General features: G+C 53.2%; 7 protein-coding genes across 7 annotated transcripts; 2 read left to right on the top strand and 5 right to left on the bottom strand.

Annotated features, from left to right (window-relative positions):
• Window positions 1-604: 604 nt before the first annotated feature.
• Window positions 605-1,192, bottom strand: Aud_004248 (uncharacterized protein; the record flags this gene model as incomplete). The annotated part of the gene is made up of 1 exon (XM_043289188.1): window positions 605-1,192. One exon carries the CDS (start codon window positions 1,190-1,192, stop codon window positions 605-607), a length of 588 nt encoding a protein of 195 aa, XP_043145123.1.
• Window positions 1,193-2,804: 1,612 nt separating this feature from the next.
• Window positions 2,805-3,291, top strand: Aud_004247 (GFA family protein; the record flags this gene model as incomplete). Its single annotated transcript, XM_043289187.1, has 2 exons — window positions 2,805-2,960; window positions 3,010-3,291. The coding sequence occupies 2 exons, from the start codon at window positions 2,805-2,807 to the stop codon at window positions 3,289-3,291; spliced, it is 438 nt and encodes a 145-aa protein (XP_043145122.1).
• A 60-nt stretch (window positions 3,292-3,351) lies between these two features.
• Window positions 3,352-3,818, bottom strand: Aud_004246 (uncharacterized protein; the record flags this gene model as incomplete). The annotated part of the gene is made up of 2 exons (XM_043289186.1): window positions 3,352-3,438; window positions 3,510-3,818. The coding sequence occupies 2 exons, from the start codon at window positions 3,816-3,818 to the stop codon at window positions 3,352-3,354; spliced, it is 396 nt and encodes a 131-aa protein (XP_043145121.1).
• A 947-nt stretch (window positions 3,819-4,765) lies between these two features.
• Window positions 4,766-6,558, bottom strand: Aud_004245 (phosphotransferase family protein; the record flags this gene model as incomplete). Its single annotated transcript, XM_043289185.1, has 4 exons — window positions 4,766-5,640; window positions 5,698-6,072; window positions 6,120-6,422; window positions 6,474-6,558. 4 exons carry the CDS (start codon window positions 6,556-6,558, stop codon window positions 4,766-4,768), a joined length of 1,638 nt encoding a protein of 545 aa, XP_043145120.1.
• Window positions 6,559-8,594: 2,036 nt separating this feature from the next.
• Window positions 8,595-9,988, top strand: Aud_004244 (putative integral membrane protein; the record flags this gene model as incomplete). Its single annotated transcript, XM_043289184.1, has 5 exons — window positions 8,595-8,753; window positions 8,819-8,923; window positions 8,977-9,374; window positions 9,441-9,505; window positions 9,558-9,988. 5 exons carry the CDS (start codon window positions 8,595-8,597, stop codon window positions 9,986-9,988), a joined length of 1,158 nt encoding a protein of 385 aa, XP_043145119.1.
• Window positions 9,989-10,080: 92 nt separating this feature from the next.
• Aud_004243 (putative alpha/beta hydrolase) lies at window positions 10,081-11,712 on the bottom strand (the record flags this gene model as incomplete). The annotated part of the gene is made up of 1 exon (XM_043289183.1): window positions 10,081-11,712. The coding sequence occupies one exon, from the start codon at window positions 11,710-11,712 to the stop codon at window positions 10,081-10,083; it is 1,632 nt and encodes a 543-aa protein (XP_043145118.1).
• Window positions 11,713-12,207: 495 nt separating this feature from the next.
• Window positions 12,208-13,444, bottom strand: Aud_004242 (lactonase family protein; the record flags this gene model as incomplete). The annotated part of the gene is made up of 4 exons (XM_043289182.1): window positions 12,208-12,566; window positions 12,620-13,096; window positions 13,147-13,255; window positions 13,301-13,444. The coding sequence occupies 4 exons, from the start codon at window positions 13,442-13,444 to the stop codon at window positions 12,208-12,210; spliced, it is 1,089 nt and encodes a 362-aa protein (XP_043145117.1).
• Window positions 13,445-13,674: the final 230 nt, after the last annotated feature.

Raw genomic sequence — 13,674 nt, 5'->3', positions numbered from 1 at the left:
TCGTATGTCCTGACCATGGAGAGCATCATATAGACCTAACATCACCTCACGAACTCGAGCGGCTCGAGTTCAACACACCACTCCGCAACCTGATAAGGATTCTCCTCTGCAGCCTTGATACGGACACCTCGTGGATAATGTGTACTGGATCAGACTACTCGGGTTTCTATCAGGAGCAGCTGACTTGGCGGCTGCTGGAGCATCCTGAAAATGCTCCAGTCATCTTCTATACTCCTTTGATACTCGATTGGTCCGGAGCCAAATTGTCGAAAAGCCTGTATATCCGAGAAAATGGGTACAAATACTTAATCGATGCCGGCCGTCGGTACTTGCTGGATGCTGACACATTTCTGAAGACCCAGGGGGGAATCGAGGCTCTTTTTGAGGAAGCACAAGACTGGGTCGATAAACCGTACAAGCTCTTCCGGAACTACACTGTCGATTACATAGACATGCAGCTGATATCAAGGGGAATGCGCCTACTTAGCCACCCAAATTAGTTCAGCAATACCTATAATGTAAGCATCCCAAAATCCCAACGCCAGAAAGCACCGATTAATGCTCGAGATACAAGCCCACAGAACCCAGGTCTCCCGCCTCCCTACTAACTATCCGAACCCAAAGGCGTGAAGAAATCAGATATTTTACTTCTCCCAGCTGCACTCGGCGTATCGCCAGACATGTCCGGTCCAGATCTATCTCTCCCTTCAAGAGGGGTTTCTTGAACTTCTCTACAAAACAAATGATCCTGTCTCGGAAGAGAATAACTCGCGAGTAGCGCAACAGGGGCCCAGCAGTACTTCTGCGGAGGACCCTTTAGGAAGCCGCTGGATATAGCCGACGCGAGACTGATGGGTTCGCGTAATTTCCATAGTTCTAGAATTTCGTACGCGTATTTTGAGACTTTTCTCCCCGCATTAAAGTCCGCATTGCCGATTCCACCGTCTTCGGCAACTTCGCCGCGCGTTTTGCCGCGCGAGATGCGCGCAACGTACTCAATTCGCGAGATGGGTGCTGTTGTGTAGAGCCAAAGACGTCGGACGCTAGAAGGGAGGAGATAGCCGCGGTACTCGTGATTCTTCCTGCCTGCAGCGATGTTGCTCATATGCTCCGGCTTGATGCTCATAAGTATATCTTCCTTGCTGGTACGAGTGGCGCGCATCTTTGAGGACGATGGTCGTTCCCTGGCCATTTTAAATGAGATGTGGAGACGGGGGAGTTAGCACGTTGTTTGGTGTGGTAATTTTTGTTTACTTAGGTAGGTTTCTTGGCCTTCTCGTCCACTTCTGGGTGAGGTAGGGATTGGGGTTGTAATACTAATATGATAAGTGTTGGAAACGGAGGAGGACGTTCAATTTCTGAGAGGAAGTCTGACTGGCACTTTTCATGTGCTCCTCCTTTGTTTTGAACTTTCCAGATAAGGCTAACAGTGTAACACAAAATTCGCGTCTCTGCATGGTTAATTTCCCCGTTTCCGGTTAATTACCTGGGCGGCTGTTCAGGTGATGGTGGTTCAGCTTTAGTGTTCCTATTGGGTATAGTGCCTCCCTGTCGAAGTAAATCAGTCACCCCAGCGCTGCTTCATGTCTCTTTGCAACTTCCCTGGCTGAAAAATACTATGAATGTAGGCTTGCGAGGCTTATGCAGCACAGAGTAGTCACTGATGCAATTCTAGTTATCTTCAGCTTAAATATTTACAGTGGGAACATAAAAGAACGAGGCGAAAACATTAACAAAGCACCATCTTGTGCAGATGCTCTATTCTGCCAAGGGCTACCAACCCAGTTCCTCCCGGCTTGAAGTTCTATAACTAAGATTAATATGGGACATGGACAGAGCAGGGCGGGGAGAGAGATATCTTGCCCGTAAGGAAGTGTGGGGCACCACAGATAATCAGGCGTCAAGGCGTTTTTCTTAGAAAGGGACACTATACCGTTCTAGAATAGCCTTGGTTGACAGCTGTACAATGCGACCTGCACCTTCTCTATTTATAGAGTCTGATCCCAGGGGCATGTGGGAAATCTGGGAAAATCCCTCTGGAGATATCACTGAGACTCGGTCGTTTCATAAGCAGGAGGTCGGCGCTTGCCTGTCCAGCAGTAAGACGGAGAGTAAATCTTGCTGAGATATGTGGCTTCAGTTAGGGCTAGATATGCTTTTAGAGATGTATGCACGATTTCAGGGTATACTCTATAGATCCTGCCTGGACATGACACCGCTGCACTTCTCTCAAAAATTTGAATGCAGTAAAGACCAGAAATTCCAAGTATTTTGTCTGAAATCTAAACATCCATGAAGGTCTGACTCGAACGAGTGTGCCTCTAGGCGATCTATATACCCTAGGTGGGAAAGACGAAAGCATTTGCATCCTTAGCATACGCAATCCAACGCGTAATGTAGTAGATCAATCTTATATTAGGATATAACCAATATCTCACCGACTTGCTGAAAAGTTGATCAAACGACAATATAGAAGGTTTATCGAACAAGGGAAATTTCCTATTCGCATAACTTGATCGGACGACCTGCCAAGCGTTGTCAGCCAACAAAATTGCCAGCTCTGTGCTTATCTTTCTCGTCACTTCTAGTATATTCGAGAGCTCTATTCGAATAGTTTCCACCAATATGTGTCATACTAGGCAAGGATCATTTTCTAGATAACTACCCCGCAATGTCAGCCTTGCCTGATCAAAGTTACAAAGTCGTCTTGTCACTGGAATATCATCGAGATTGAACCAGTGATTCTCCTTGTTTTTTCATCCTCCATCAAACACTACACCCGCCGCTGTGCCCGCATCAAGACCATGTCCGCCCCCAACGTTGTGACCGGCAGCTGTCTCTGCCAGACAGTCCGCTACCAAGTGACCGGCGCCCCCAAAACAACAGTCATCTGCCACTGCGACAGTTGTCGCAAAGGCACGGGATCTGCCTTCATGGCAAACAGCCTCTACCTGAGAGATGTACGTGTTACACCCTCCGCTCAGGAATACCTAGCTAATCCATCTATAGCAACTACAGGTACTCACAGGACAAGATGCTCTGAGAGTCTACTACGACAACAGCACGGGATCGGGGAAACCGTTGTCGAAATCGTTTTGCTCCAACTGTGGCTCGTCCTTGTTTGTCAGCAGCGAGTCCATAGACCCTAGTACGGTGGCGATCACCTCCGGGACCATGGATTTAGGGCCGTCGAAGGGCGAGTGGGAGCCTAAGATGGAATTCTTCTGTGCGAGGCGGAGAGAGTGGCTTGCACCTGTCGAGGGGACAGCGAAGCATGATACTATGATGTAGCTATTCTTCGACAAATGGTTCATTGCAGTGGATCTTGCATAGCAGACGCACTACCAGAGATCAAAGATCAGGTTCGTCCGGGTCCGGCCACGGAAATGGATTGAGATAATTGGGGAAGGGTGACTTGCAACCGTCGCTGAGCGTGGACTTGATCATCAGCCAGCTGTCATAACTGAAGCTACCTCCTGCAGCTGCAAACAAAGTCATGATAGACTCACTATTCTTTTTTTCATTTTGGTCCATTTAACCTGCGCCAGCCTCGGTAGTTGGCCGCGCGAAGCAGCGTGAGCAAGGCCAAGCAGGCTCTCCTCCAGGCGAGGGAGCTCATCAGTGATATGGCTAGCTAGTGATGTGATGCCAGGAGGAAGTAGTCCGCCCGAGAGTTGCACGAAGGATGGCTTCGAGCTGCAGTTGGGGCGAACCATCTCTCGCATTTTCTGTTGTTCTGGTGTCTGAAGGACATTCTGCTGCAGAGTTTCGCGCCGGCCTTCCGCTCGCGCGTTGTGAACGTCTCCTCGATGGGGCATCAATGCGCCTGTTCAGCTGAATAATATAAATTTCGAGGGGAATTATAATTGCTGGCTGGCGTATGGGTCTAGCAAGACGGCGAACATTTACATGACGAACCAGATTGAGCGTTGTATGGGTCGCAGGGTCTGCATGGGTATAGTGTCCATCCTGGTGCGTTTGTCAGTCCGAAACTGCAGAAGCACTCGCAGGCGGAGCGCAGGCGGGGTGAATGATGAGAAGATGCGCAAGTATCTGTCTAGCATGAGACAAATGTGTGCGACTTCCGTTTACGGTGCGGTATGCCTGGAGTTGGTGGGCCGGGGGGGATTGTATCTGGAGGGGGCGTCCGTTGCAGTGCATCCTTGTCCTCCTGATGGAGACGCTGCCGAGTATGGCTATGGCAGTTGGAGGTTTGACAAGGAGAAGGAAGAAAGGCTGTGGCATTGAGCAAGCAGTGGGCTAAGGTAGAGTAGGTCGGCGGAGTTGACAGAGTTATTCCAGTAGTCTACTGTTTTACGGTTCGTCGAACGATATTGCCCATGGCTTCATCCTGGAAATTGCTCACCCTTTCATATGCTATGACAAAAGTCAGTTTTTGGTGTGATTGACTTCCAGTCGGCTTTCAACGACGAGATGGCATCCTGATCGATTCGTCGGATACGCTCGTTTACAAGACCTTCCCGTCAATGCCTGTCCAACGTGGTGCTGGGTAATTTGTTGGAGGTAAGTCTGTAGCCTGAGTCGTTGGGCGACGTACGTGATAACATGAATATTTGTGTGATTTTATCCTGTTTGCTGCTATTCAGTCAAGTCGTTTTCCATTGAGTTGACAATGCTGCACTGCTGCTAAGTAGACAGATCGCAACAACAGCGTGAATGCACTTATATTATCAAGACTGATACTCGAATCCATGCCTAGAGCAAAGCAGGGGGGCTATTAGAATTGACAGTACGGATGACGATGCTACCCTCTATCACGAAAAAACCACTGCCTCTTGGCATCCTCCTCGGACATGCGCTCCATCTTGCTCTCCACAAACCGGCGGTACAACTTGTCATGCCTCGCCCGAATCTCCTCAAAGTCCACCCCGGAGGGCACCCACCCACCGTCATTGGACCGGAGGAGCTGGTGCGTATTCTCGCGCAGCTTCAGCCAGCCCTCGTACTCGGCCATCTGGCGCTCATGCGCCGCCACCTCCGCCGCGGTGAACCGGTACGGACACTCCTGAGCGACCTGCAGATGCGCCCAATTCTGTGAGAGCTTGAGCAGGCAGTCGCGCACCGGGAGGATGCCGTCGCGGTAGGTGAAGGGGCAGGAGATGAAGAGGCGGCGGATGGCGGCGTCCGGCTCGGTGAGGGCGAGGTACGATTCCAGACGGGACTTGAGGAGCGCGGCCTCGTAGCATTTGGCGCGCAGGGCCTCGCCCTGCGCTTGTTGCGTGTCGTCCTTGTCGGTCGGGGGGAGTTCCGGGTTGGGGGTGCCTGGTTGGTAGCCTTCCGGCGGAGCGAGGAACAGCGGCCAGCGGACCTGGGTGAAGCGCGGGAGAATGCAGGTGAATTGCCAGTCGATAACGCCCACGATGACGGTGGGGTCGTCGGCGGAGACGAAGATGTTGCCTGGGTGGAAGTCGGGGTGGCTGAGGACTGGCTCGGTGTGGCGGCGGATTGGGCCGGCTTCCGTGAGAATGGGCATCACCTGGAGGACTGTCTCGAGGACGCGGATATGTTCCTCGGGTGTGCCGTAGTGAGGGCCCCGGCCAGCGTAGGAGGTTTTGTAGTTTCGTACTTGGCAGATGCCCTGGTGGACGAGATCGCGGCCCAGCTCGGCCAGAGTCCTCCCTATCGGGGCTGTCAGTATACTATTTCAGCACGGCAGACATAAGACGTAGGACGTACATGGTCCCGAGTACTTTGCATAGTCGTCTGGGTCCGCTGCGAATCCCCCCGGCCAGGAGCCGTGGTACATCGGGCCCAGACAGTACGTCTCGTCGACGTCGATGGTGCGGCCGGGTTGTTTCAGGGCCGGGGGCAGGGCGTTTCGCAGGTACAGGGCCCCGTAGCCGGGGAACTTGTTGGCTGCCAGCTGGCTTTCGAGCCAGGCAAAGTTGCGGATCAGCTTCACGCGGTCGTGTTCGGCCAGGTGGTCCCACACCTTGGTGAGCTGCTGGCCGACGCTCGGCTCCAGGACGATATACTCCGAATGAACGGGGTTGGCGTCGTCCGCGCACCACGCGAGGACGTCCGACACCGGAGTGGTCGAGTGCGATTTGACTGCTCGGTCAGCTCTGCACCGTCTGTCTCATCGAGAGGACGCTTACCGAACTCCAAGACCGCCACCTCAGATGCGGTCCCGTACCATCGAGGCACGATATTCCGACAGGGGATCTTCGCCAGGATCTTGGTCCCGTTCTCCGCGGTCATCATCAGCGCCTTGTTGTACCCGCCCTCCTTCTTCTCGATCCGGGTAATAGGCGAGCCGGCCACGCGAGGCAGCGCGGAGACCATACGGCAGAGTTTGCGGACGTCAAAGGGTGAGTACCGTTTCGCCAGCTCGTATCCCTCGTTGACGAGGAAGCGGCCCTTGTTGTACCTGAACAAATCCTCCTCGGTCGCTGGTTTGCCTGAGTCGGTCAGCGTTGTCCTGAGATGCGGCTGGTGGAGGGGTCTCATACCATTGGCATAGAGGGATACCCGTCGACGAGGGGATGAAAATCTGTATCCAAGGGAGAAGCAGCGGTTTGGGCTTAACCTGCCCATTCTGAGCTGTCATCTGGTTTGTTGCTTCTTGAGCAGCGACATCGATGGTCGATGGAGATAGGTGACCGACGACGTCATGGTTGTGCCAGCATCACGACATCGGGGGCCCCCTCGTTGTATGTCTTGCCTCCAGTACATGCAGACAGATATTCCCATGTATACAGACTACTATACCAGTTCACGTCGGCGATGTAAATGCAAGGCGACCGTAGCTTCATCTCAATTCAGCTCATACACTGGCATGGTCTCATCGACATTACTCGTACAACCCGAAGTTCAAGCGATTGGTCATGTGAAGATGACGATCAAGATGGTCTGGACAGGGATTATTGCAGATCAGTAATAATAATAATAGTAGTAGCGTCTTGGAACTCTTTCTCCCTATCTCAAGCCTAAATGGGTAAGAGGACGCGCACTGAGGAACAAGAGGGTCGAATACGAACGAGGCTGCATCCGATCCAGCGGGAATAGCATTCGATGTGTAAATAAACTCGATTCTATCAAGAATAGACTTTTACGGAGTATTTAGTTGATGAATCCGAGCCACATGGTAGTTGGGTACGAGTTCGACAGTTCGACTCCACCCCAAGGAGCAGGACTGATCTGCCCCTGAATGAGTTTATTCCCAGGATATCAACAGTACAAGGATTTCGAACCAAAACAGCGACGGTCCAGCTCGTCGGCGACCTGAGAGGTGATCACAACACTATTGTGGTTGCTAGCCTATTAAGGACATGGCCGGAAAGATTCGCTGGCCAAAGGTCAAGGTAATGATGATCAGCAAGGTGGCTGGCCACGCTAAAAGAATACGGCAGTATGGAGTACCTCTGGTAAGGGTAAGGAGGAATAAGCATGATAATAAGGATGACCAGAATAATCAGAATGCGAACGATGGAAACAAAGGATCGATATGCTCCGATTGGGTATATGTATGGATAGATGGGTGGAAGAATAATGGATTCTGCAGGATCACTCTAGTGGTACTTTGTACATCCACATTACGGGTATGCAGAGACTTGAGGCTATCATCCTGCAACATGTACCAAAGTCCATGACTCGGTCGAGACTCCATAGGGGAAAAAAGTGAGACACTGTGGACCATTTCGTAGTGTTTAGTAGTGTTAGGGTTCGGGCATGCTTTCCCCCAATGAGGATGATTCTCGGTCTGTAGCGGCCTAGAAGCACTGCGCTGTGGCAATTGGTAATAGAGGATGATCTGATCTAAGCGGTTGTACTTTGTTGAGAAGAAATTTGCTCCAGGAACAATATGAACTAAGTGGGCTGGTTGTCGCTTGAAACACCCACCGACCCACTGACTAAAGTGTCAATGCACTCAGCGTTTGACTTTTGGCGGGAAAGCATAATGCTCTTATGCCATTGCCTTTTGGGATAGTGACTAATGTAATCTCAGCAGATTCTGTTAACTATTCGAATTGACGTGCATAATCTAAATACCCCTGTCGTTTCTAGAAACCAAGAAAACTGCCCGCTCAGGCCTTGACTTCTACGGGTAGTCAGCCTCTCTACAGGCACGAACTTACGGCTTGTGCCGATTAGGCAGACTTCAATCAGAAACCTCTACTGACATTACTGGATGTTTTATAGGCTCGCTCCGTACTCCACAGTTGGTTAGTAGTCTACTGGCCAGTCTAGGACTGTACAAAGCAGTGTAAATGGCAAGTGGCAATGCCCATCACTACGAACGGACTCTGCACGGAGCAGACTAACAAAAACGGACTACGGCTGGAGAGAGACTAACCCTGCTAACAGCCAAGTGCCAATTGGTGACAGTGTCAAAACTGCCAAAACTCTCCTGGGACGCTAGAATGCCCGATCAAGGTTAGAAGTTCCAGAATAGGAGACTATTCTCCTATTCTGTTTTCTATTTCCTCGGTTGTGGTGCTGATGGTGCGGAGTGGGACTACGTTGGGAGTAGCCTCTTCTCAGTATATATGAATCAATTATTTCCCACCACACCCCCCCCCTCCGCCCTCCACCTGCCTCGATTGCATTAATATCAACATGCTTAAGCCAGCATGAACGCTACGAGCAAAGATGACCGCAGCCTCGAGGTCAAGGTCGTTGCGGCCGTCTTCTTGGCCATAGCCTCGGTAACCGTGATTCTGCGATGCTATGTGCGATTATTTCTGGTCAAGGCGTTTGGCTGGGACGATGGCGCTATGGTCATTGCGCTGGTATGCCTTCCTCTGATTTACCTCTCTCGGAAATGCTTGAGCTGACCCTGATCCTGAACCCTTAGTTATGGTATATGATGTTCTGCGGGTGTATGATCGGGGGAGCCATCTACGGGACCGGCAGGAGATTCATTAATCTCACGGCCCATCAGCGCGTCACAGCCATGGAGGTATTTTTCGTCAACTCATTTCTTGCATGGGGACACCACTGATGATAAGGAAGTACTGGTGGCTCTGCGAAATCGCCTACTGCTGGTCCTCGGTCGGCTGCAAGGTCTCGGTCTGCATCTTCCTGCGCCGCATCACCGTCAAACGTCTACATATCTGGATCCTCTACGGAGTCATCGCCCTCACAGCCGTCGCCGGCTTGGCCTTTATGCTCATCATGCTGCTGCAGTGCAAGCCTATCGAGTACTTCTGGACCCGCACCGCGATGGACGCCTCCATCCAGGGCTACTGCATCGACATCCAAATCGTCATCGCCATGACCTACGTCTACAGTGCTTTTGCCGCCCTGTGCGATTTCACCGTCGGCATTCTGCCCATCTTCATGGTGCGCAAGCTGCATATGCGTCGGCAGACTAAGATTGCTGTTATTGGTATTCTGAGCATGGCTTGCATGTATGTCCATCCACTCCAGTTGACGACCTCACGCGACAGGAAAAAAACTGACAAATGGATGCACAGTGCCTCCTCCGCCGTCATTATCCGTATCCCCTGGGTCCGCACCTTTGCGGATCCCGACTTCCTCTGTAAGTTTTCGTTCTTCATCCGGAGACCACAAGCTCTGCTAACCGCCGACAGATGCCACCGTCGATATCGCCCTCTGGTCCAACATCGAGGTCGGCCTGGGTATTTCCGCCGGCAGTCTAGCCACCCTGCGCCCCCTGCTGCGCCTGATCCGTGGCTCCAGCACCACCGACGACTACATGTCGCCTATGCCCGGCCAGTCCTCGTCGCGCCGCCTCGGTCCGAGTCGCGACCGCCCCGTGCCGCTGGGATCGTTAGATACCGATGCCGGTGGTCGCTTTCGCCCGGATAAACTGGCCACGACCGTCACGACCGTGCATGCGCCCGACAGTCCGTGGAGAGGGTCAAGCGAGAACAGCAGTGAGGAGCGGCTGAATTCCGATCGGTCGGCAGACGGCGGAGACATGGGACTGGGCATCCACCGCACTTTCGAGGTGACGCAGACCTCCGAGGCCAAGACGGCCAGCGTGAGAGAACATGTATAGTAATGTATGATGAAAGTTCATTTGTTCATTATTTAATTAGACCCTTAGCATGTTATAGACGTAATATGCAAGCTACAGATGTAATATGCAAGCTACAGATGCAAGAAACTAGTGACCACCTCTGTAAACGCCTGCGGCTGCTCCACCATCGGCAGATGACCCGCCTTGGGGATGATCTTCAACTCCGCCCCCCCCTGGAGATCAGTCGCCATCTTTTGCATGGTCTGCGGCAGCACGCCGTCGCCCTCGCCCGCCACAAACAGACCCGGCACGCGCGCAGCCGCCATCCGCTCCCGGACATCGTACGCACACAACGCCTGCATGCCCTTCTGGAATCCCTCCAGGCTGTTGGTGCGCACCACCTCCTTGACCCGCGCAGCCACCTCCGGCTGCGTCTCGTACGACTCGGGCACGAACCACCGCCGCGTGGTCGCTTCCGCTAGCTTTTCGCCGACGATGGGCTCCTGCGTGTCAGGCGACACCGCCCCCTCGCTCGCGGCCATTGCGTGCCGGTCCATCCACGCCTTGCGGTTCGATTCCGGCGCGGAGCTGTTGGTGTCACAGGCGATGAACCGCGTCACGCGCGACGGGTACAGCAGCGCCGTGTTCAGCACCGTTACGCCGCCGAGGCTGACGCCGATGAGCGTGGCCTGCGGGATGCGGAGCGCGTCCAGCAGCGCGATGATGTCCGACGCCAGGACGTCGATAGTGATGGGCGTCTCGCCGCATTCGCGGAGGCGGCCACGCGTCAGGTAGCGTAGGAGCCGGTAGTTCTGGTTTTTCGGGTTGGACAGGAAGGCTTCAACAAAACCGTCCCAGATGCTCCAGTCGACCAGGATGGAGTTGCTGAGGACGATGACTGGGGCGGTGGGGTCCGTGCTGCCCTCCAGCCGGTACGGGAGTGAGACTCCGTCCTTGGTTGTCACGTATGACTCCACTGCAGGCCGCGTCGGCGAGGGATACGTTCGGGTGCGGTTGTCATTCGAGTGCCAGGGCCCGATAACGTCCTTGGACGCAAGGGAGGCGAGCTCGCGCGGGGCCGGTCCAAATGTGTAGGCCCACTCGTAGACCCGGCGCTTTTTGCTGATGGCAATCTCGCTGATCCGCTTGCTCCAGGGGGTGTTCTTTGCAGCATTGTGCTCGGGGCCTTCCAGTCCGTTCTTTGCCGCGTACTCGTACAACGAAAGGTACTCCCGAGGGGCGTTGGGGTCGATGGCTGCTGTGACGAAGCGGCGAGAGCGACGCCAGCCGGGCACGCGGGAAAGCATCCCAAAGTGCTCCTCGCGGTACCAGCTGTTGAGCTCGTCTTCCTTGTCGGCGGGGACGACGACGGACACGGCAATGAGCACGGAGCCAGCAGAGGCGTTGTCGGTTTCGTCCTCCAGAGGACGGTAGTCGGGGGCCTTTTGATCATCCAACAGGTCGTAGAGTCGGCGATCGACGGCAATTTGAGCCATGGTGGCTTTCTCACGTGGGGTCTTGATGCCGTCGCCTCGCAGAGCCAGGTACGTCTCGCGGGTCAGCTCAACCATGTCGGTGATATCGTACAGAGCAACCCATTCCGGCTCGAGGCCATCAGTGGCCCTGTACCGGAAGCCATTGGTGACAAACGGCAAGCGTACACGCAACGGACCGTGTTCTGTGTTGTACCAGTCGTGGAACTGCGCCGCGGGGAGAGACGGGCGGGGTTGCATTGTGACGTAGAGCATGCCGGGGGTCGCCATTGTGAGTTCTGTAGAATAACCAACAACCGGTGAGTATTGAGTATGATGGAAAATAAACAAAGGCAAATGAACAAGTTCAAGGATGTTTTATTTGGCAGAAATGAGACTCACAACTGGCGCCGTATTCAACCCCAGACCCCTCGGAACGCACTCGTCGCCGATCTCGACTGCCGACCGGAGACCCGATGGCTGGCATTGCCGCTCAATGTTAGTCATCTCATGCCATCGTTATCAAATACTGTCGTGACTCGTCATTTTTAACGCGAATCTGAGTGAATTTCCATCGTTCTCAGTCTGCGATGGACGGGATGATGAGTAGAGGAAGTTGATTAAGATTGGGTTCTCCTGACAAGGAAGAGGGAGATGGAATCGGCCAGCCACGTGACAGTCGTATCATCACCACTATTACGTTGTTTAACACTGGTTGTGAGAGACACAGCTGATGAGATCTTTTACTTGTCAAATAATCCACTCTATTCAATTCTATATCTATCATTAATCATACCAAACGGCATTCATCCCGAATCCCTTCTCGGGAATATCCAGCCTAGCCACCCGGGCCAGCGTCTCATCCTTGAAGCGATATATTTCCACGGAACCGTCCTGGTCGTCGCACAATGCCAGCCACTCATCGCTAAAGTCACAGGGGCTGACCGCATTGGAGTGACCACCGCTGTTGGAGGTGGGGTGGATGAACAGTTGCCGTTCAACGTTGCCGTTTGGACCCAACTTGAAGGCCGTGATATAGCCAGTCCAGGGCTGTCCGTAGGTTCCGCGCGTGGTTGCAAACAGATACTCACCGCTGTGCGTGGTGAAGCAGACATCACCGCGGTATTTGTTCGTGGGAGGGACGCCTGTCCATCATCATCATCAGTATTGGACGGACCACAGTCTCATAGATACTTACCCGCAGGGAGCAATGGGTAGGTAATGTGAGTGAAGACAGGGACATGGCGCTTCTCGTCAATCACATACACCGCCAGACGGTTGCCCGCCTCCATCAGCGCGTACAGATACTTGCCGCTGGGGTGGATATCAACCCAACGGGGGTGGTCATCTGGAGAAGGGGCCTCGAGACAGTCGACGAGGGTCAGCTCGCCCGTCTCGGGGTCCTTGCGATGGGTCCAGATCTTGTTGGCCTGCAGATCGGCCGAGTAGAGGTAGGTTTCTGTGGGGTCAAAGACCATGCCGTGGATGCCTGTGTTCTCCTGGTACTCGTAGTTCTGGACATTCTTCACCAGGCGGCCGTCAGAGGGGTCCACGGAGAAGACATTGCCATAACCAGCGTACTTGTAAAACGGCGCGCCATAGACGTTGTAGGGGGGTTTGTGCGCGGCCAGGACGAAGATGGCGCGGGTGTTGCTTTCGCTACTGGCGGCCAGTGCTGCAGATGCGCTCAGCATGAGACAGTGCAAAGATAGGAAAAGTGCGTACGGTGGCCAGCAAGAGGATGGGAGACTTGATGTACAATGTCTGTTGGGCTGTTGATGGCGAAGCTGTTCCATTTTTTCATGGCAGCTCCGTAGAGGGTTTTCTTGTCATGCTGGATAACATTAGCGACTGTCAGCTGAAGAGCTTGGATACCTACTGAAATAGTCAACCAGGAGATCGGCTCGTCCTCCGGAATATCAGTCTTCTTGACCAATTCCAAGGTCAGGGCCTCATCGTCGAATGCGACGGTGTACAGCCGACCTGGCGGCGTCCACGTGCCTATCACCAAGTGATGCTTCATTGTGTTGACAGAGGCAAGAGAATAATCCAATCTCAAAGTAACGTAATTTCACGAGTTGAACTACATTGAGCCCATGATAATTTTAACTCTTCATACTTCATAATGCGGGGAACGGCATTTATGACGGCAGTGCAGATCGAGGAAGAAACAATACCCGCGGCTAAACTCAATTCCCTGACATCATCTTATTTCCTACCCCAGATCATAACAACACATTCAACACTAGATAT

The sequence above is a fragment of the Aspergillus udagawae genome (genome assembly GCF_001078395.1).
Source record: "Aspergillus udagawae IFM 46973 DNA, scaffold_3, whole genome shotgun sequence".
Classification (NCBI taxonomy): Eukaryota; Fungi; Ascomycota; class Eurotiomycetes; order Eurotiales; family Aspergillaceae; genus Aspergillus; species Aspergillus udagawae.
The sequence above is the reverse complement of the archived record's forward strand: the minus strand, read 5'-3'. Positions and strand labels throughout refer to the sequence as shown.